General features: G+C 35.0%; 1 protein-coding gene across 5 annotated transcripts in view; it reads right to left on the reverse strand.

Annotated features, from left to right (window-relative positions):
* Window positions 1–23,974, reverse strand: part of magixa (MAGI family member, X-linked a) — a 78,714-nt gene that overhangs the window by 4,838 nt on the left and 49,902 nt on the right. For 4 of the 5 annotated variants that reach the window (XM_087264635.1, XM_087264633.1, XM_087264634.1 and 1 more), the window contains exons 12-16: window positions 23,514–23,912; window positions 5,117–5,317; window positions 3,243–3,316; window positions 2,794–2,937; window positions 2,438–2,576 (exon numbers count right to left, since the gene is read on the reverse strand). In XM_087264635.1, the coding sequence (XP_087120761.1) occupies window positions 2,438–2,576; window positions 2,794–2,937; window positions 3,243–3,316; window positions 5,117–5,317; window positions 23,514–23,912 (957 nt within the window). Of the gene's footprint in view, window positions 1–351; window positions 440–2,437; window positions 2,577–2,793; window positions 2,938–3,242; window positions 3,317–5,116; window positions 5,318–23,513; window positions 23,913–23,974 lie in introns of all 5 variants that reach the window. The other variant, XM_087264637.1, reaches the window with a different exon arrangement.

Genomic DNA, 23,974 nt, shown 5'->3' on the forward strand with positions numbered 1-23,974 from the left:
CGATCATACTGGTTTGAATACATCTGTCAAATGGCCAAAACAAAGTTCTTTTAAACCGAATTTTGTTTGAAATTATGTCATTTCAGTTACTTCTTTGATTTTATTTGAAGTATACTTGTGCCTTTAGATAATGGTGGAGTAAATGGATGAATGAGAGTTATATGACGCAGCAGTGACTGTAATCTCAGCCGGGTTATATGCGTTTGCTGCTTTTCTAAATTCTTGAGTAATCTATATTATGTCAGTGAAACACAGGAATAAGATTTTGGTCTCATTTAAATAAAAAAACAACATTATTATGGCATGGATCTGTGAAGAACGTGAAGACAATCAACTGGAAGGGTTACCAACCGTGTGTTTTCTGTCCGTCCGATGACATAAAAGCAAGGCTCGCCCTGCTTGGAGTTAGTCATACAAAGAGATAAGCTGGAAAGCTCCACTGGAGGAGAGTTCAAGAGAGGGAGAAAGAGTAAAGTATGAAGCAATGAATTAAAGAAAGTAGTAAATAAGGAGAAAATAGTTCAGAAGTTCAGAAAAGGAGAGAAACTTTAATCCAAATCATGGTCAGCACTAGATCATGGGCATCTGGGGCTGTTAAGGGCAAAATTTTCTTTCACAAAGTATTCATGGAAAGATGTGCACTTTAAAATATATCTATTAATTAACAGTTTTCATATTTTGAAAATTTAGACGTGTTTTCCATTTATTTACTGTTGTGAATTGCATTATGATCTCTGCTCTGTCAACTTTTCATGTTGAATATTCAACTTTACAGTTTAACAATAATAATATAATGTATAAGAAATAAAATATTGAGAAATAAGTCTGTAAAATAACAAAAAAATTACTGAGGGCTGCTTATTACAAGGTTTTTGTAATGTAATATACACCCAACACAGACAAAAAACTAATGAAAATGTTAATAAAAGTCACTTTTTTGAACTTTTAAAGGTTAAAAGTTGTTAGAAGAAAGATTAAGCTCCCATAACGCAATTCAAAAGTGTAAATAAATCAGGAAAAATAAAAACATGAATCGCAAAATATATAAAATTGCTAATTTACGGATATTTTTACAGTGTAGCATATAAGCTCCAAATGTCCGTTTACCCTCCCATGACCCCGACTAGAAGAATCTGATCTGCATGTAAACATGTGAAAGTGCTGTTAGGCTATTTTACAAATTACAAATTTTTAGGACAACTAACACATTAGGTTTACATTCAGAGATTTCAGATATGGAAAAAAACACTTTTGTTTTCTCTTAACGTAGCATTGCAACATCACTTATTTTCTCACCATGTCTTTAATGGTTCATTCAAAAACCCTCTCACTCTGAAACCTGTATTTCAAAGAGCCTACACTGCTCTGAATGGTCAGATTACCCAAAAACGTAAAGCTGATGACCATATCTGAACTTCAGCTTTGGTGGAATGTTCAGTATTTCTACACACAGTGATATGGCCCCAAATCTTCGTCCTTTCAAAAACAGATTGTCATTTTTTAGTGCAGAACATCCCTAAATTAAACTCTTCCGGGCCTCAACTACAACTAGAGTACTTAAGGCCTGGTCAAAATCAGGGGCGCCCCCAAGGGGTGTCCAGGAGTGGCCGTGGCCACCCCATTGTAAACTCTGGCCATTTCTGTGGCCACCCCAATATGATTTTGCTGTTGATATTATTAATTTAAATGTACTTGCATAAATTCACAATATTTCAATAAATAAATAGCAGCCACTAAATTGCTGTGGATTGATTGGTGCCACTGCTGTAGCTGTTTCACTGCCCCTCCCCGATCGTCGTTGACAGCACGCACACACCTTCGATAGACAGCAATGGCAGTTTAATATTTACCTTAAGATACATTAATAAAAGAAGTTGTATTATTATTTTTGGCTCAAAAAGGAATAGGGCTAGATGATACTATTAGAGTATGGTGAGTGTGTATGTAGATAGTAATGCCTTTGGTCATTTGTTTTATTAATTAATTAATTAATCTTCATAAATTTTAGACATGGCATATACCGTATGCTATACAATAAAAGTAGGTGAAAAATAACTGAAAAGTTATTTATATTTATGAAAAGTGTTTTTAAACTAAAAATTGATTTTTATTTTATTGAATTTTAATATATTGATTTTTTAGGAATAAATTGCAATATTTCAAAAGTAACTACTTACATAAATTAAAAGCACATTGTTTCATTTACCAGAAACAAAAATATAACATTACACTGTATACATAAAATTTTTTATGTGTGCCACCCCAAGATTTGATGCAGCTTATTCTGGCCACCCCTAAGAACATTTTCTGGAGTCGCCACTGATCAAAAGAGATCATATTTTGTCATTATGCAAATTTGCTACCAATGTATGTAGGTTTATGTAAGAAACTCAAAAAGGAGGTTATCAGAGGAAGCAGAACTTTAGTTTGCCCTCACCATAATCCGGTACGTATCCGTTGCCTTTCTTCAGTACGAGGTGTATCCGTGCTCCTCCCTTTCGGATCTGCTCAACGGCCTGGCTGTGTGTCATGCCGACTGTGCTGTCTCCATTAATCTCCACCAGCTGATCACTCACCTGCAGCATGAGTCAGCAAAAGCTTCAGTGAATCAGCGTAATGTCAACAACAGCACCTAATCCCAGCATGCCTCAGCATAATCTTCACAACATGACTCAGTACTGCTCCTAGTGTTTTGAGTCAGAGCTTCAAACATCCCTGACAGCGCTGGGTTGTTTACCGGTATATGTGTGCATAAGCACATGTGTGATATTTGTATGTATACTATGCACTAACCTGTATTTTCTGACTGCGTGAGGCCGGGCCGCCCTCCATCAGACCAAGCACATACAGACCCATGTTATACTCACTTCCACCTCGCAAACTAAAACCAAATCCTGTTGGTCCCCTCTCAAGATCAACATTATAAAACTGGGAATCCTGATGAGAGAGAGAGAGAGAGAGAGAGAGAGAATTTTCATAAGCAGCCTTGTGTTGTATAGGATGTGAGATGTAAATTAAATACTTTGAAAAGTTTTACATAACATAACACCTTATGGATATTAAATATTTTGATGTTTTATATGCTATATTGCACTAAAGTATGTGTAGAATGCATAATATAACCCATTTCAAAAGAGAAAAGGAGGAAAATGTTTTTAAAATGATACATTTCAGTCACACTTTCCCTTTATTTTCAACAGAATCTATACTAAAATCTTGAGTCTGGTGATAGGTAGTCTCACCTTTTGCTTGGCCCGATGCCCTTTCCTCAACCGGCTCTCAGCATCAAAGTCAGGGTATTCAGGCAGATTATTGTCTAACAAAAAAATAGACACACTCATGAGTTTAGACACACAATGTAATAGCGCTTATTTAGGGTCTATACACCAGTACCCTCTTGTGGCCAATGTTAAAATTTCTCCTCAATGTCTAACAGAAAATACATTCATTCATTCATTTTCTTTTCGGCTTAGTCCCTTTATTAATCTGGGGTTACCACCGCGGAATGAACCGCCGACTTATTTAGCATATGTTTTACACAGCGGATGTCCTTCCAGCTGCATATTTTGCATATTTATTCTGCATATTTTTGTAAAAATTGTATGTAATAAAACTGTAATAGATTGTTTAATATGAAATGATGTTTTAACTTTTTTAAATAATGTTAATGATAAATTGTTAATGAATTAATTGTAAATATTTTTTCTGTTTAGGTACTTTCCGAAATAAAATTATTACAAAATTGTGAGACACTACCTGACAAAAGTCTTGTCGCTTATTTAAGCTTTTGGAACAACAAATAATACCTTGATTTCTAGTTGGTCATTTGGTATCAGAAGTGGCTTATATGAAAGGTAAAGGCCTCTAGATTACGCTTATTTTACCAAAATAAAATGTGATCATGCCTTGATTTAGCTATTTAATAAAGACAGTAAGGTCTGACCTTGCTTAGACTTAAGTCTTGTCACATAACAGAAATAATGTACAGTATAGAATATAAAGTGATGGTGCAGTGGAAAAATAATTCATATCATGTATGACTCCCATGAGCTTAGAAGTCTGCATCCACACATCTCTGCAAAGACTTATTATTAAAACGTATTAATAAAGTCATCTGGAATGGCAAAGAAAGCGTTCTCACAGGACTCCCAGACTTCATCAAGATTCTTTGGATTCATCTTCAATGCCTCCTCCATCAATATTGTTCATCTCTGGTGACTGGGCTGGCCTATTCTGGAGCACCTTGACCTACTTTGCTTTCAGAGACTTTGATTTGGAGGCTGGTGTATGAGAATGAGTGCTATCCTGCTAAAGAATTTGCCCTCTCTTGTGGTTTGTAATTTAATGTGCAGCACAAATGTCTTGATACCTCGGGCTGTTGATGTTGCCATCCACTCCGCAGATCTCTCGCACACCCTCATATTGAATGTAACCCCAAACCATCTTATTTTCTTCACCAAACTTGACTGATTTCTATGAGAATCTTGGGTCCATGCGGGTTCCAAAAGGTCTTCTGCAGTATTTGTGATGATTGGGATGCAGTTCAACAGATCTCAACAGAAAAAATCTAACTTCTGCCACTTTTCCAAATTATCAATTAAAGGTCAAGTTATTATTTGTTGCTCTTACAACTGGGATCAGCGACAAAACTTTTGTCAGGTAATGTACACAAAAACAAACGCGCATGCAAATAGACTAACCATTTAAATGTACTGTTAAAAGAACCAAAGACTAAACAGATCAAAATAATCCTGAAAAATGTACAACAAGCATTCTAAGCAACACAACTGCTTACACATTGAAAATAATAGAAATTGTTTCTTGACCACCATTTATGCATATAAAAATGATTTTTTAAGGTAACCTGTGACAGTGGAAACTGGATAAATGTTTGCTGAAAATTCAGTTTTCGGTCACAGGAATAAAAGTTTACGAAAAAAGAAAACAGTTATATTAAATTAGATTAGATGTGGTACAGATTCGGTGCATTTAAAATATCAACCCCAAACCTCAAAACAATGGATTATGAACCAACATACTGTACCTCATTAAAAAAGAAGCAAAATCAAAGCAGTCAAGTGAAATAAAAAGCATTATTGATGTTTAGTGTGCTTACTGGTGTGAGAGCGTGGTACGATGGTGAGTCTGAGTGTGTTTCCAGCTCTGCGTAGGATCTGTGCAAGGTCTCTGTGAGGCAGCGTGACCACCGATCTGCCCTCCACAGCCTCTAGCTGATCTCCTGGCTGAATCTGACCACTGCGCGCCGCTGGGCTCCCCCGACGCACCGTCACAAACCTATGAGACACTAGAGACGAGGCTAAACACACAAAACAGACACAGAAAGAAAGAGATTGTCAGTTTGCCATTCATGCAAACAAAACTAGGGGCTAGATTTACTAAAACTGACAAATTAGCATGAGACTGTTGCCCTATTTTCTTTGGGTGTCTAGAAATTTTGTTTTATAAGTTAATATCAATAAGTGAATCAGCACTGAATCAACTGTTGATTACACAGCTGATCTGAAAGGAGCACAGTCATCAATGGATCCCTATTATTTTCATTTCAAATGTAAAATAGAAAACACAAACAGTGAAGCTTCAGAATTGACATTATAATTGTGCAACTCAAAGTCCATGCTGGACACTTCAACTTTTTAGACCTGTTTTGAGTGGAAACATTTCTTTAAAGGTGCCACAGAATGAAAATCTGGAAATATCTTGGTATAGCTGAGTATTAACGCCAACCTGATTTCACCAAGTAGGACATGTTCATAGACTAACATCTATGATCAGAATTAAGCGATATGTTTACCGTTTATGTTAAGTATAGGCTTATGGTTAAGTTTATGAAATTCTACATGATTGTTATCCAACTATTATTCCCCTCTGATTTTGAGAATACTTTAAAGTTAAGGGGGCAGGGAATAGATATAGATTAGATGGTAATCCAGAATCACATCATCATGATTGCAAAATTAAAAAAAAAAAAAGCACATGCTTTAAAAGAGAGTAAAAGATCTCATATCTTCAGAACTCATCTGAACACAAAATGCAGGATATACAGATTATAAATGTATTCAATGCCACTCTGAAAAGGCAAAAGTCTGTTTAGATGTATCTTTTATTAGTTTAATGCGAATATTCAGACAAATTACAGCTGATACTAATAATGAGGAACTGACAAATGTAAACCTGACACTTAAAACTTCACCTGACTATAAATTTAGAATAAAAACACATTTAAACTGTTCTTCACGTAAAGACATGAAGGTTTTTAAAATGCCCATTTACATTAAAGACAATAACTATAATGATAACAATATAATTAAAAAAATCTGTTTAAATGTAAACATATCAGCTTCCACATACAACAACTATAATGATACAGACATAGAAGAATGATTTCGCTGGCATCGCTTTCTATTTTCTCTCATTATTCCATAGTATTTTTTTCCAACAATAAAAATTAAGGTTGCCTGTTATCAACACACCCACACACACACACAAAAAGAAACTCAAAGGGTTGGAACATACTGTACTGTAAAATAGCAAGGTTCCACACAATTCCTTCATTTTGTCCCAACACAAATCGAATAAATGAACCCAATAATTTTTTACAAATTTAAATAAACTTTCGAATTCTGTTGTTTCAGCTAAGGTAATTTTTTAAGTGCAACATGAAAGTAAGAAAATGAGTAAATGAATCATTCTAGGCAAATTGTGTGTTTGAGGATTTATGTTGACATGTTCTCTATCACAAACAAGCTTTTTTCCACGCACTTTTTTACATTACATTTCACAAAATTGAGAGTTTGTTAATTAGAAAGGACAAACTGGCCATAAATCACTAGAATAAACTGTTCGCGTTTTTAGTTACAACGTGGAGCAGTCTTATCATAGAAGTCCAATGCATTAATCACGGTTATTGTACACCGGTGTTTGCTTAATTATTGCTTTCTCCTTCACTGTGTCCCAAGTTTCACTGCTGTTCTCCTTTTGATGGCTCTGCATTCACTCAGTGTAGCCTATTGTATGATGTGTTTTGTTCCACTCCAATCTCGTCTGTCCACATTATTCAGCCTCTTTACTCTCGGCCAAACAAGAGGTTAGTTGCCAAGATTGTAATCTCAAAGTCCTGTGTACAATTACCCTGAGCACTCGCCATCATGTTACACAGAGACAGTTGACTGAAGAAACAAGAGCTAGACATAAAACATCAGACAGCTGAATGAAACACTGCTCTGTTCCAGTTAACAATCTGCTCTATGTTCATCTTTGTTGGAAGATGCTTCAGCTAATGTGTGTGAATAAAAACACACACACAAACACACTATTCAGACTGAGGTACCTGTTTTCAGAAAAAAAGAAAGTAATCCTTATCCCAGCACCCAAGCAAAATGAAATAGGGGAGAAACTAAAGGGACATGTTTAATAACGGGAAAAATATGTAAGTACTGCAAAATGATAGTCGTTGCCTTAAATTATTAAGCCATTTTAACTTGCATAACATTAAATTGACTTTGAAACTGAGGTTGAACATAACTTAAAGAGCCCCTATGTGTTTTTGAAAATGACCTTCCATGCAATAAAAACATCCAGCTGAGGTATAATCCAAAAGTGCACTGTTTAAAACTATTGTTTCTTTAACGAAATATTTGACTCAAAGCAGAATAAATTAATTGAGCTGTTTCGGATCTTTTGCTTGAACATGTCGACGCCAAAACGGTACATCACCGAATATGTAGTTCCAGATCCGATTAAATGTGAAGGCGCTTTCCTTTCAGACTCTAGCGGAGCACTGAGGATCACAGGACTGATCATAGCAAGAAATTGATGATCACTGACAAATGAAGATTCGGCTGCAGGGAATAAAGGGTTAAAGTTCATTTTCACAACAATACCACAGTATATCCAACCTAGTGCTGTGTTTGTTCCTGTCATTTTTCTGATTTTTGATTCAATAACCTATGCTGCAGTGCGGGACTCGTCGGCTGTTTGCTTTTAGAGGATGGAGCAGCAGAGACTATTATGTACAGACTTTTTCATAGCCATGGTGGCCATTCTTCTGTCTCGTGCTGAATGCAGTCGACCAATCACAACAGTCTGGGTCATCGGTCCAATCAGAGCAGATTAGCTTCATGCTAAGGAGGGGTTTGGGAACAAATTTATTGCTGAAGGAATCATATAGACATAGTTTGGGATAATTAGGTAAAAATAAATGCATATTATAAGACAATGAAAGTGTTTTTTGACCTTGCACGCATATCAACTTGTTGTTTGAGACCCCAAAATTAAATTATGACCTTTTATAATGCAAAATTGGAGCTATTTAAATTAAATACTTTACATGTAATATTTTTGGTGTAATAATTGAAATAATTTTTAATAAGTTTAAATAACAAAAACATTTGTTGTTATGAATTAATGATAATATTTCTGTATTAGGCCTTAGTATAGTGCTGAACTGAACTGGCACTGAGCAATATTGGCTGGCAAATCGACTTGTTTGTATTGATCGTGCACTCATGTAGGGAAACAGCCAACAGCGCTGAACACATAAAAACAAAAACAGCCCTGAAACACTTTCTGTTAGCCCTTTAAATGCTCACTGACCTAATCTATGTCAAAGATGGCAGCTTACAGCACCTTTTTAAGAATACAGGCTTCAAGCACTGTGTACAGTGTACACATTTTGCACTTCAAAATATGTGAACTGGGATTTTGCGCGTTTTAACCTCCTGCTTTGCTGAGGGAAATCCGGAACCACACACGTGTACAAAGCTCTGACTGTAATATTAATAGAAAATGAAAGACCAAAGCAAAGGAAACTGGGTTACACTGACACAATGGGCAGCAGATCCGAATAAACAACAAACATGTCATAAAAGAACAAATATACATGATTCGAATTCACACGCCACCACAACTTTCATATTTCAGTGAAAACTGGTCCCCTTTGATAGGATAGTAAAAATAATTAAGACTTTTCTTTAAAAATGCAAAGATAAAAAAAAAATGTGTTAAACTGAAAAGTTTTACAGAACGATCATTTCAAAGAAATAACTTAATGGGGATTAGAGCAAAAAAGGGACAGAAAATATCATTAAAGTACAGTAAAAAAAAGAATAGTAGTCCCTATGGCTCATGTGCTACTTTTATACTAAAACATGCAGCGATTTTAAGAGATAGCAACTTAATTGTTAGTTTTCTCATACAAAGCTTTTAAATACAGTGCATGAAGCATATGCATCACTTTTAAGATTTTTTTTTTTGGTCTTTTTAAAACACTGGATGAACTGTTCAATAAAGAAAAAACCTAATATTTTAGATGTAGGCAACTAAAATACTTCAAAAATGACATCGAACACCATAAAACATAATTTCAAAAAGTATCAATTGTTCATTTGGCTCACATGCTTTGTTGTGTACTAAAACCCATCAATATTAAAGTTATCAAAGCAATTAAGTGAAAAACTAATGTTTATTCTTTTTCTCAAAAGAGGATACAGCATCACATGGCTTTGGATGGAGCTGTAATAAATTAAATACAATTTTATTTGCGCATTTAGGATAATTTTTGCTTCTTTTCATGAATACAGAATAGATCACAAAATTCTCCAAAAAACTTAGTTAGCCTATGTGTTATCTATAAGCTGGCATGCTTTAAAACAATGACAAAAGTCACATTAAGAAGATAAATGCATTCAATACGTACAGTCTCTGTCACAAACATGGGTCTATAAATTGGATGACATCACTCTGCACTTCAGCTTTTCATTCAATTTTTAGTCCAATCAAATGCTCTGTAAAATCTGAAGCATCTCTCCGCCTACTGAAACACTTTTTAAAGCAAAGACGCATTTGGTCTCTAATAAATTGTATAATAATAAATATAATAATAATAAATTCAGCCCTAATGGAATATTTACACCGACATATACATCTTTGCTTCAAAAAAAAAAAAAGCTTGATGCAGCACTCAGGAATGGGTTTTAAAAAGCACAGCGTAGTGCAAGGTCCAGGTGATGTAATACCGACAATGACAAACCCATTAGAAATAGGAAAAAAAATGAATTATGCACTTAGACATACAAAATAAAACTACTGGATAAAGCCACTATGAGTGCCTCGTCTGCCATGATAAAACAGCAAAATAAACAGTTGTTAAATTTCTACTATAAACAGAAGTTTGCGGTTACCCCGCCTCTGAGTTCTCCTGATTGGTCCACTTCTTTTAAACCAGTCATTGATGAGCTGCACTGAGTGTGAAAGTTAAAAAATTTTCAGCTTGACACAGCATCTTAAAAATGTGGCCCTCGCATATGCTATGCTTCGAAAGACATAAGATGGGAGTGAAACAGTCAAACTCGCCCATCAATCGTCTTTACATTGAAAAACAATAGAAAACTAGCGTGTCGGAAATAAAAAAAATTGAATCTGTGTGAGCGCCCCCTAATTTAAAGAGAAGTCGTGCAGATAATGGTCAAAGACAGGGGCAAATTGTAGCATACAGGTAATCCAATATCGCAGTCAAAAAACAAGTGAGTGGTCGGTACAGGCGGCAAAGAATTAATAACGAAAAAACCAGGCAAATATGGAATGACTAGATGAGATTTAATGCTTCGTAATGCTACAATAACAGTGAACAAGACTCAGCTCAGAAGTGTGTGCGTTCTGTGTAAACAGTCCTTGTAATCGGTCCGTGATGAACTTCCATCTGGGTATACGCATTCAGCAGGTAAACTGCAACTGGTGTGAACCGGTAAGATGGGATTTGTAGTTCTTTAGGTGGCCGATTTGTAGTTCTCCAGCAATCAGTATAGACTAGATCGCTGGTGACTGTGACAGTAGCTTTGAGTTTAGCAGCTCTGAACAAGCAATAATAGCTATTTTTTAAAGGGGGAGGAGATACAGTACTAAATATGCTCTGCCCTTTAAAATTTCTCTTTTTCACTTTTCAACAAGCTCTTCTTCCCTTTACTCAATGAATGTTACTGTGAGCTAAACATGGAAACAGAGAATATTGTGTGCTGAATAAATTGTGATGTTTTGTCTTGTGAAATGACAATGTGTGTATGTGTACAGAATCATTCAAGCCCAGGTGAGATTTGCTCAGTGTCATGTGAAGCGTGTTGAGCTGGAAGAGAACGTTCTCCCACGTACCACATTGTTAAGCACTGCCAATTATTACCAAACCTACATTATTCATGAGTCTGTCTATTATTCATAACACATTTATGCATTATTCATAGAGTGTAAAACATCTCTGTTAATGAGCATATTGTTCTGCGGGTTATTTATAGAAATGGACATATGGAGTGAAAAGATTAAAAGGGTTATTGTGTTTATAGGGAGGATGTATTTAACAAACATGGCACAGGGGGGTTTATGTAATTTCGTAAAAGTCTCCCTGATGAAAACAGAGATAAAGAGATAAATACGGGATGGGTAGAGGGGTACAGCTGTCTCTGACCCAGCTGCCCGACAGACAGAAATGCTCTTTGGGATTTGGAGATACTGAACATCATCGCAGTATTATGGCTTCATAAAGGTATATAGTGTTTGTTACATAACTCTTATCAAACACTTCCCATAATCCTATAAACCGAAACTATTACTGACACAGAGAAAGACATGATTTGTAAATTTTACAGCATAGTATAATACTGAAAGAGACAACTTATGAGTAGATTTAATAATAATAATAATTAGTTAACAATTTGATTATTATACAGTATAATATTATTTTAGTTAATGTTTTATAATACCAGGGATATATTACACTCACGGCCACTTTATTAGGTACACCTGTCCAACTGCACAACACGTCGAACCTTGAGGCAGATAGGCTACAGCAGCAGAAGACCACACCGGGTGAAAGTCCTGTCAGCTAAGAACAGGAAACTAAAGCTACATTAGTACCAACTAAGTATCGTGTCAATGCCACAGCCTACCCGAGGATTGTTGCTGACCATGTCCATCCCTTTATGATCACAGTGTACCCATCTTCTGATGGCTACTTTCAGCAGGATAATGCTTCATAAAGCGCGAATCATCTCAGACTGGTTTCTTGAACATAATAACGAGTTCACTGTACTCAAATGGCCTCCACAGTCATCAGATATCAATCCAATAGAGCAAATTTGGGATGTGGTGTAACGAGATTTGCATCATGGATGTGCAGCCGACATATCTGCTGCAACTGCGTGATGCTATCATGTCAATATGGACCAAAATCTTTGACGAATATTTTCAGTGCCTTGTTAAATCAATGCCATGAAGGATTAAGGCAGTTCTGAAGACAAAAACGGGTCTAACCTGGTACTAGAAAGGTGTACTTAATAAAGTGGCCAGTGAGCATATATTATATTATATTATATTATATTATATTATATTATATTATATTATATTATATTATATATAAAATTCTATTATATTATTAATAAAAAATAATAATTTTCAAACCTCTAAAATGCAATTTAAAAAAAATCTGCAGGTTTAAAGATTGAAGAAATGCATAATTCAATGCTTAATTCAGATAATAACATTAATAATGAGGTTACATTTAAAGGTTTAAAGGCAACAGTTATATAGCACAGTAAATATTTATTTTTTAAATATATTCTATTATTTCATAGGTTTATACTAGAGAATTTTATATGAGGCATTTTACTAGCAGGAGCAGGTTTTTATAAAAAAAATATGATAGAAATAATAATTAGATATACATATAAACATTATATAAGCACATTTTGTGTTCATTAATAATTTGAATCAGGTGCACAGCACAAGCATGGGTCAAAATGTAATCAAAAGTGTGGAAAAACTGGGTCAAGCTTCAGAGCTGTAACACAACGCTTTGTTTTAGTTCACCTCCACTTTTATTCAGGAGCCTGTTATTTTCACGTCTGGCCAAATTTCCTCTGAACTGCGAGCCAATGAGCCGTGTGAGAGGCGAGTTTTACACACACCACAGGCTTTGGCGGGAAGAACAGAGGTTTTGCGTGTTGTGTTCAGCCGAGTTCAGCCGGGGGTCGAGAGTGAATGACTGCAGCGCCTGAACAAAACTCCTCACGCAGAGCAGAGAACAGTAGCACTCATGCCGAGATGATGACCTTTTGTCACATGTCAGAAGAACACACGCACGCATGTTTACCTGCCCATTGGTGAACTCCTTTAAAGCTATTCTTAATTAATGCTGAAGTATGTTATTGTTTAAAGTCAATGAATCTACCAGGTTTGCTTTACAGAAAAATGTTGTGTGTTTAAACAATTCAATCAGCCCAACAACAGTTCATCCAATAGCATACAATTGGGGCGGGGCTTAACTGATCAGCCAGTCAACAGCAAAAAGGATGTATTTGAAAAATTTAACTTAAAAACAGTGTGTATTGGTGCTATTCCCTTTCGAATGACACACTTTAATTCAAATTACTACAAAATAATTATAAACTATCATTTAGCTGAGTCAGTTTTCTGACAGCAGTTGAACCATTCTGCTTGTTTAGTCATGACATATGAAATACTGTTTCCGGGTCCAAGCCACTACTCGGTTCAATTGAGAAAATATTCATCTATGACCACTTTTTGATCATATCACACATTAAAGTCAATTTTATATAAAATCATGCTGTACACAACATCAGCATTGCAGACACCAATATTTTAGCAATTTATAAGAATGCATCACTTTCTGGCCATTGGATATTAGGCATGGATATATATATTGTGTTGTGATTTTTCAAAAGTGTTACATCTCTTAGTAAACGTTTATTATTACCAGTTGTTGAGTCTCTCCATACAGTTTGAAACAGCACTTGAACATCACACTTGACAAGTGAATAGTGTGGGTTAGGAGTGTGATTGAAAAATTAGTCAGCCAATACTAGAAAAAAACTTATATTTATTGTTTTTGGACCTTTTCATGTTTATGCAAGCACTATTTAAACAAAACAAGTTTCTTGACCACAAAATTACAATGACTACCTGATTTTTGAACATTTGTATACTTAATGCACACACATTACCCTGAAGCGAGCTGTGAGTAAATGATTGAGTGAGTACATGACCAGTGAATAACTGAAAGGCAGCAGTAATAGAGCATGCTTTGTGTCATGTGTCTGGATTACATTTTCAATTCAGCTATTATAGATGTATAAACAGGGCCAAAAAAAATGAAATCTTCATAGAAGATCATTTCACCCAAATCCTGTCATAACTTGCTTCATTGTGGAACAAAAATAATTAATGTTAAAAATCATATTCACTTATTTTAATTATATTTATAATAGCAGTATAATAGCAATAGCAATATAATAGCTAAAGTTTTTCTCTTTTTTTCACAGTATTAAGAGCATATTTCAGATTTTACGTGATATGAGTATGATATGAGCTCCATGGGTCTGCTGTCCTTTCAATGAGTGAAATCTAGTGGTGATGGTTTGAAACCCTGCAAAGGATTCCTATAGGCTTTAATAGTAATACAGAAAAGAAATATATATATATATATATATATATATATATATATATATATATATATATATATATATATATATATATATATATATATATATATATATATATATATATATATATATATGCTGGTTGTTCAAAAAATGAGCTGAATCACACAATTTTTTAGTTTTTTGGGAGGACTACTAAATTGTTTTATGTTTAATCCACTTAAATTTGCAAAAACAATTAGGTTAACTTAATCGATTTGTGTTGGGACAACAAGAAGGAATTGTGTGGAACCCAGCAGTTTTAAGTAATTTTTGTAAAAAAAATTATAAAAGTAAAAAAGTAATTTCACTGCAATATGCCACTTTAATAAGAAAATATCTTGTAAACTACAAGTAAACAAATGCAATATACACTACATAAATTCTGGGTTCCACATAATTTCTTTATGTTGTCCAAACACAAATCAATCAAGTTAACTTTTTAAGAACATTTTTTACTAACTTTAAATGAATTGAACATAAAACAATTAAGTTGTCCTAAAAAAAAAATGTTGTTTCAACTCATTTTAAATAAGTAATTTGGACAAGCAGCAAAATATTTTTTTAGTGTAATACAAATAGTAATAAAATAATATTGTAATGACCTAGTCCACAGCGCTGATAGCCAGGTGCATTATGGGAAACTGGCTTAGAGTTGATTATATGTGTTTTACTAGCTATATAGATAGGCTGCTTTGTTATTAATGTTATGGTTGTTTATGTTTGATTGGGTTCTATGTTTTAAACTTAATATTTCCTAGTTTAATAAAATATTGGCCATCACCATCAATAATAGAAGTGTTAAAAGTAAGCCCTCCGATGGTATGGTCTTGTAAGGGCTGTTCATGTTCTGAGCTCAGAATAAAAAAAAAGTTAACTGACAGTGCTGCCTCCCACTTGCTTATTCTGTCAGATTGCTGACAACAGAAACACTCAGTGGTGTGGTGTGTATGGGACATGAGTGTTCTCCTCGCTAACATGCTGTTAAGCGTAAAGTTATAAGTAGGGCCAGACAGAATCTGCTGACATTTTTAGCTATTTCTGCACAGATTTTTGTTAAAAATCTGGGAATTTATACGGAATTATTTTGGGAGTATCATAACTAAAACTTAAATTTATGAAATAAAAAATAATACCTTTTTACTTTTTAGTGTTTACAATACAAATCCAATTAGATCCACATTATTTGGTAAAAAAGCCTTTCGTATAATATCTCTATTAAAAGACAGAAAATAATACTTTACGAACTTTATTGTAAATAAACTATATGAATATTTTCATATTAGTCAATATTATTACTGAAATTCATTTAAAAAAACTGAATAAATATAAATTTACAAACATTTACACAAGTAAATAAACTGAATCAATGATCAGCTAAAAATCTGCTGAAATCTGCAGAATTCTGCGCACGCAGATTCCGTGTGGGCCTAGTTATAAGCCATACACGCTAGCACCCTGCTAGCCGTTTAGATTCTTTAAACAGTTCACTTAGGTTTATTAGCTCCAATTGCCCATATACAGCAATTATTACAATATAATACCAAATAATATAACCCAAGCTTCTGTTAAAAAGCAAAAACATAAGGAAAACCAAATTGTCAAGCACAAGCACGGAACAGAAACTCAGAGATACAGATCACAGCATAACAAGTATATGGTGACTGAGCATCAGAGCCACAGTACTCATTTACATCAGGCTGACCCTGCAGAAACAAACAATCCCAGCACTGCTGTAAACAACAGCACATGAAACACTATCTGCAGTGAAACACAGCTTTAAACACAGCCTGTGTGTGTCTAACACTGAACAAACTGATACAGTATTACACATTCTGTCCAATCAGATTCAAAACACACGTCCAACTGAACACAATTCAAACACACACATACAGTAAAGTACAGTACAAGCATGCTTGCATCCCCCTTTGGGAATAAAGATGCAAAACCATCTGTTTAATATTTAGCCCTATCCAGCTTATTAGTGCAGCCATGTCTCTAAAAAAGAACAATGTAGAGCCTCACATGACATCAGGAAATCATGCTCAACTAATGATCCAGAACCTGCGATGTCTGTTAACATGGTTAAGCTTCATGAAACAGCATCAGCTGACTTCAAAACAACTCGTTCGTCTGAAAAATGGAAACAGGCATAAGATGACGCCTTAAGGATATTAAAACACAGAGAGGATACAGATAAGATACAGACAACCTCATATTGAATAAGACTGAAAGGAACATGCAGTGTTTCTCTCTCTCTCACTCATATTGCACATTCCCCACAAATGACCTCATGCAGAGGATCTATCAAACACGATAAGATTTCAGGGTGTGCAGCTCATAGTTATGTATTGTGATGAACAGTAAATCTTAACTACGAAGATGTCATACTGTAGGTGTTGTGCTGTTGACATTGTACTTCAACCGATTTAAAATAATATGGTGTATCCATGTATAATACCATAGTGAACACCTTGGCACCATAGTATATTTTACCATATACAGCGTAAAAAACAGTAAAAAAAATATAAAAATGAGTAAACCCTTTGTAACGTTTAACTTTGTAACTGTTAAGTTGACTTATATTTTACAATTATAAACATTTCTTCTTCAGATTAAGTTAAGCCAACCAATCACTTTAAAAAGCAGCAGGTTTACTCACTTTTTTAGGTAAAGTCAACTAATCGTTTTTTACAGTGTAGTACCATGTTTTGTCCATTTGTACCCTGGCAGTACCAGGATGTTGCCTAAAATGGCAAGGAGTACCGTGTACATGCAATGGCACCAAAAAATACCATACTGCCACAGTATTTTACATATATTACTATGGTTGTATCGAGGAACTTACTGTATCTGACTTGTCAGTTTCAGAGTATTCTTAAAAATACCACTGAGTAAAAACAGTATAACATGAATTTAGCACCTTAGAACAGGGATATTATGACATGGTGTGATTTAAATTTTTTACTATGATATTATTACAGTAAGTTTTTGCAATAGAAAGAAAACTAAACACCATGAAACGTGGTACTTAAAATGCAGTACTAATGGTGCCATGTCCAATGAATATTGAAGCACTGTGTCCATCACTTCCATACTGTACACATACTTTACTATTTGAGTACCAATTGTCAGAAATGAATAGATCTTCAGACAAAAATGTCAACAAAAATTACATTACAAATTACAAATGTAAAAAAATCAGGGTTCATACGGTCTTGGAAAACCTGGAAAATCTGCCAAGGCATTTTCCAGGCCTGGAAAAGTTTTGGAAAACAGAAAAGCCCACAAAGTTTTGGAAAAGTCATGGAAAACAGATATCTGTATACTTGAAAATAGGTTAGTTGTCTTGACTTCTATTCTATCCTTGGCCAATCACATACGCTCACAATATTAGTGCGGGGTAAGCATTATCTAAATAAATTTTACATAGATATAAATTAAAACTAAATAGATTGTTGCATGTTTTACAATATGTGAAAAATCATAGAAAAGTCATGAAATTTTAGTAGATAAAATGTGTATGAACCCTAAAAATTATAAATCAGGACACGTCATACCTAAACGTTTGTTGTTCTGTATTTTTAGAATTTTTTTTTTTTTTTTGTATAATAAGCTTTACATTATATCCCTAATTTGAGTTCAACTTGTTTAAAGAAAGGTAAGGTCATTTTATTTGTGTGTACTGTTTGCTCTAGAGAAAAAAAAAAGTGTTTCATTTCTGAATATTTGAAAACTAATTTGAATAAACGTTTAAGTTAATATCTTTTCAGTTTCTTTTTATTAACTAACACTCACTGCATTTCAGCAGTAAGAAGCTCTGATACAGATTAGTGAGCTGAAGCCTGACTACAAAATTAAATCACAAATCAAATCGCAGTACAATATGTCAAAAAATAAATAAATAAATAAAAAATAAATAAATAAATAAATAAATCGCAATTAGATATCTTTCTTAAATCGCACAGCCCTAAATGACAGTGCCACAAAATTTAGGGAGCTACTTTACAAACATTTTAAACAGAATTACTAAAGTATTACAATGTGATCTTTTTACAGTAGCGTGTTACTGTCAGGTTTTTTTATAATAAAAAAATATTCACAAGCATGTTAATGCTATGATACAAACATTCTGCTACATGCAAATGAGATATTTCAATAATTGTTTATTTTGTTGAATTCTACTATATTCCTGTACGCAGAGATTTGTACTCTTCTGCAGTGTTGAGTCTGCTCTCGCTGGTCCAACACATCACAGAAGAATTGAGCCTTTCTTTGGCACAAACACTGGAAATATTTCAGGCATGTAAAAGCCAGGTGAACCCCAGCTCCAGGACGCTCTGAACAATGAAAGTGCAGAGCTTTAATCAAATAAAATCACTTCATAAGAGCTATCCCGTAGAGCTCAAAGACTATACTCCACCTAAACATGCATCCTATTACAAAACCTGAACACACCCCATCTCAGCTGAAGAAAAATATAATGAAAAAGAATTATGAAACAGACAAATTAGGCTGCAGATCCTTATTTTTTGAATAAACGAAGCAGTACTTGAGTCAATAATTAATTAAAATACAAGAGAAAGTATTTACGTTTGGCGTCCTTCACAGTTTTCAGGGCAGCCTGAAGCCTTTCCAGCATGTTGTCCTGATAAAGTTTCTAAATCCAGCTTCAAATCCACAGAATTTCTGACACTAAGGCTTTAAATCTGCATTTATTTTTTTACAAAAGGAGCAAAAATCAGGAGTGTTCAGGTGTTTTTTTCCCTTCAGAGCAGAGAAATTGAAGCTGCTTGCGCTGACAAAACTGATCTGAGGAAAAGAGAGGGGCGAAAGAGGGTAAAAAAGTGCAGAGAGTGTGTGTGAGAGAGAGAGAGAGAGAGAGAGAGAAAGAGAGAGAGAGAGAGAGAGAGAAATCACTGGAGGGAGGGTGAGAGAGTGCATATGAGGAAAATAAGAGCGATTTAATACTACACTGAATCCTTTCCCAAAAATATTCACATATCTATACTTATCACTATATACTATAACAACACATGCAATGTGTATGCATTACCATATAAAAGTTTAAATTCATTTTCAAGAAAAGAGGAATTAAAGGTGATTGTAATACTTTAAAATGCTTTTTTTATACTAATCATTAAAGAATCTCAATAATTGTATTTTATTTTCAATTTAAACAAAAGGTATAAGAAGAATTGTGTTTTAAACATTGACAACACTGTAAAAAATACTGCATTCCACACAAATCGATTAAGTTAACATAATTGTTTACAAATTTATATGGATTAAAGATAAAACAACCAAGTTGTACCCCAAAAAAAACTAAAATTGTGTTGATTCAATTTATTTTAAATAAGTAGTTTGAAAAAGTAGCAAAAAAATGTTTTGAGTGAATAAGAAGAATACTGGGATGAATCGCCACAAATATAAATTACATTTTGAAATATATTCATTCATTTTCCTTCGGCTTAGTCCCTTTATTTATCAGGGGTCGCCACAGCGGAAGAAACCGTCAATATCCAGCGGATGACTCCAAATGAAATATCTATACACAATTGCGTTCACACTCATACACGACGGCCATATTAGCTTCTTCAGTTTACCTATACCGCATGTCTTTGGACTGTGGGGGAAACCGGAGCACACGGAGGAAACCCACGCAAAAACAGGGAGAACATGCAAACTCCGCACAGAAACGCCAACTGACCCAACCGTGGCTCAAACCAGTGGTCTTCTTGCTTTGAGGCGACCGTACCGTCCATTTTGAAATATATAAAAATATATAATTTTGCTTTATATTGTAATAATATCTCATAGCATTATTAGTGTATTTAGTAATTGGAAAAAATAAATGCAGCCTTGGTGAGGGTTGGATACATTTAATATTTTTCTGTAAACAAGTTAAATGTCATTTATTTTTAAGGATATACATGATTGACTGAACTGGTAATCTTTAATAAATTATATGCAACAACAAAAAATTAACACAAGGTACTGTTAGTACACTAAAGACCTGGATGGGCCCGGTGACAACAAATTTATTTTTGGATTACAGGGTAACACTTTACAACAAGGTCTATTAGTTAAAATGAGTTATTGCATTAACTACAAAGAGCAATGCATTTGTTGTAGTATTTATACATTCACACAAATAAACAATAGTTAGTAAATATAAATATTGTCAATGTTTTTATAAATCCTTTCTTCTTTTCATTTCTTTTCAATCAAACTTTTCATGGGCTGCTTGGTGGCGCAGTTGGTAGCATGTTTGCCTCACAGCAAGAAGGTTGCTGGTTTGAGCCTCGCCTGGGTCAGTTGCCGTATCTGTGTGGAGTTTGCATGTTCTCCCCGTGTTCAGATGGGTTTTCTCCAGGTGCTCCGGTTTCCCCCACAGTCCAAAGTCATGGGCTATAGGTGAATTGGGTAGGGTAAATTCTCCATCGTGTATGTGTGGGAATGAGTGCCTATGGATGTTTCAGAGTGATGAGTTACAGCTGCGTAAAACATTTGCTGAATAATTTTGCGGATCATTCCGTTGTGGCGACCCCAGATTAATAAAGGTTCTAAGCCGAAAATTCATTTTTGTTATCCAAGTTCCAATATTTTATTTAATTCGTTATTCATAGCATTATTTCATTTATTTTCATATGAACCTATTTTAAAGTATAAATGTGATATGTAATAAAATTTTAATAATGTTATAATTTAAAGTATTATTATATTTGTGTTAATAAAGTGTGTAATCAGATATTAAATATTTATCACAGATATTTTTTTCAAAATTGTTAAGAAACATGTAAAACAGGCAAATCTCACTGGTTCCTGGACATCTTTGTAAATGAATGTGGATCTGAAAACATAAGATGTTTTCAACAATACTCTAAACTCTGCTATACAATACACCCTCAAAAGACAATGACCAAGTACTGAACTACTACAAAACACAACATATAAAAGGACAAAGAATAAGAAAAAAGAGAATGAAAACAGGAAAAACTGCAATCAGGAAACGGTTCCATTTGTCGTTTCACAGTTACAAGCACAGCTGCACACAAACCATGACCTCACTCCGATTTTACTTCATCCTGCATTTACAAACCCTTCCCCTCAACGCTCAGAGCAGTGAGCTACAAAATCATGCATATTAGTAATTAATAAAAACCAACTATAAACGTCTTCTTACAAATCACAGCGTACACATCAGCCAAGCTTCAAATCATCTGAAAGAAATCATAATTAGTCTGCTAATTAGAAATGTTCTATGAACATGCTTATTGCATAATGACATGACTCAGTCAGACAACATGCTCAGAGGATAAATTGCCCCCTTTTCCTCCCAACAAATCACCTGGCCATGAAAATGTGGAACAAGAATTGTTCATTCTCTTTATAGAGAAAGAAGCTATATTTACAGAGTTTTGATGTTTATATTTATATGATGTACTGTGAATAATAATACAAAACTACTGTATTAGTTCATACATGTATTAATGGTGTCATTATTTTGGCTGAAGATTACACAACACAAGGTCACACGTTTAGGCCAGAACATAAATAGATTACTCACTATGATTCAGCTTAATCCCTGATTTATCAGGGGTCACGAAAAACAGAATGAACCACCAATTAGTCTGGCATATGTTTCTACCCACCACCTCGGAAACACCCATACACTCTCTCATTTACTTACAATCATACACTATGGCCAATTTAGTTTACTCATTTCACCTCTAAGGCATGTCTTTGGACTGTGGGGGAAACCAGAGCACCAAAAGGAAACCCACGTGAACTCAGGGAGAACAGGCAAACTCCACACAGAAATGCTTCCTGGTCCAACCTGGACTCAAACTAGCAACCTTCTTGCTCTGAAGCGATTGTACTAACCACCGAGCATTTCAAAGCATTTTACAAAGGACAGCTTCCAGAATTTTTCCCTGTTTAGTGCTGGATTCAGCCAAAACCTTTGAGTATTTAAATTTTTGTTAAAATTTATTTCCTTCATGTATAGTTTCTAGGCGCAAGGATGTAAACAACGAGAAACACTGTTTGCCACACTGTTAACAATTTACAAATGAATTCATATTTATTAAATTAATATCTAAGAGATGAAAACACCAACAATCTTCACTAGTGATTGCAATGTCTCTCTACATGGTCGCTTTTCCTGCGTTCAACACTTGAAATTAACTTGAGTTTGCAAAAGATATGTGAACCTTTCGTATTACTTACACATGCTAACCCAAATAGAAATGAAAGACATTTGTCAAATATTATTTTACATTTGAGGCATGGCGAAACTGTCAACACTAGATGCCGAATTGCTAGTAAGAGGTATGACGTTTCCTAGTGAGGTGGATCCAATCCGCAAATCAAAACACATTAGGTTAGCTGACCAATCAGAGGCCATTGGCGGCGGGCCTTTGGAGGAACCAGGAAATATCATAGTCGTATTCATGCTAGCTGAGTACCAGTATAAAATTATGGCAAGATATGTGAAAAAAATAACGTGATTTTGTACAAATGAAGCACGAGCACACAATGTTTAGCAGACCATAAACACAATCAAGCTTTAAAAAAAACACTCTGGACCACCTTTTCAATACCTGGCCTCTTTTATACTCACAACCCCAAAACCCAGTCAATTCGGGTCACGTCACCAACATAACCTTCACATTTTTACTTGCCCTGTCCCCAAGTGGTATTCAAACCAGCTTTTGGGTATGGAACACAGGCCTACTAAAAAGGATGCTAAAGAGCATTTCTTTTTGTATGAGCTACTAAAGCACCTCATGAGGCCATGAGAGTGAATTACATGGATAGTTTTTTAAATATCAAATGCAGTGGTCATTAAAAGAAAATGTCTGGAATGATTTGAATGTAATAGTCTATCAATAAGAACCAGATGGCTTAGCACTTGTTACTACATGTACAACAGAGAAAATGGTACCCATGCATTTTTTTAATGTAAGCGCAGATTAGTAGCAAAGTGGTTTTGACAAGACTACTTACTTCCATTCACTACATCCTGGGATGCAATGACAAACCCGAATCCTTCTCCTGGTCTTCGTCTCAACTCCACATCCATGGCTCTGGAAGAGATTGCTGCCCTTGTGTCCACATGGCTTTTAGATACTGCGCCAGGGTTAGAGACAGCAGTTCGGCTCCACTGAGCAGGTCCGTCCTCCACTCCTAACCAGTCCCGAGGCTCTAGGGTCAGGGTAACGGGCACTGAGTCCAGGAAGCTGGTGCTTTGGACCAGGTTGGGAAGGTCACCACAGGGCGAGGAGGGAGAGAGGGTGCTCTGGCTGGGCACAGCACCATCAGAGGAGGGCGAGGTCAGATCAGGAGTGCCCAGTGAAGGAGGGGGTCTCTTATAGGCATTCGGGGAGCCTGGGGAGCAAAGAGGACCTGAGAGAGAACATGACAATGATGAGTGAAGGGTGTTATATTCTGTGTAATGGTAGAAATAT

Source organism: Danio rerio, chromosome 8, assembly GCF_052040795.2.
Source record: "Danio rerio strain M-AB ecotype USA chromosome 8, GRCz13ab, whole genome shotgun sequence".
Lineage (NCBI taxonomy): Eukaryota > Metazoa > Chordata > Actinopteri > Cypriniformes > Danionidae > Danio > Danio rerio.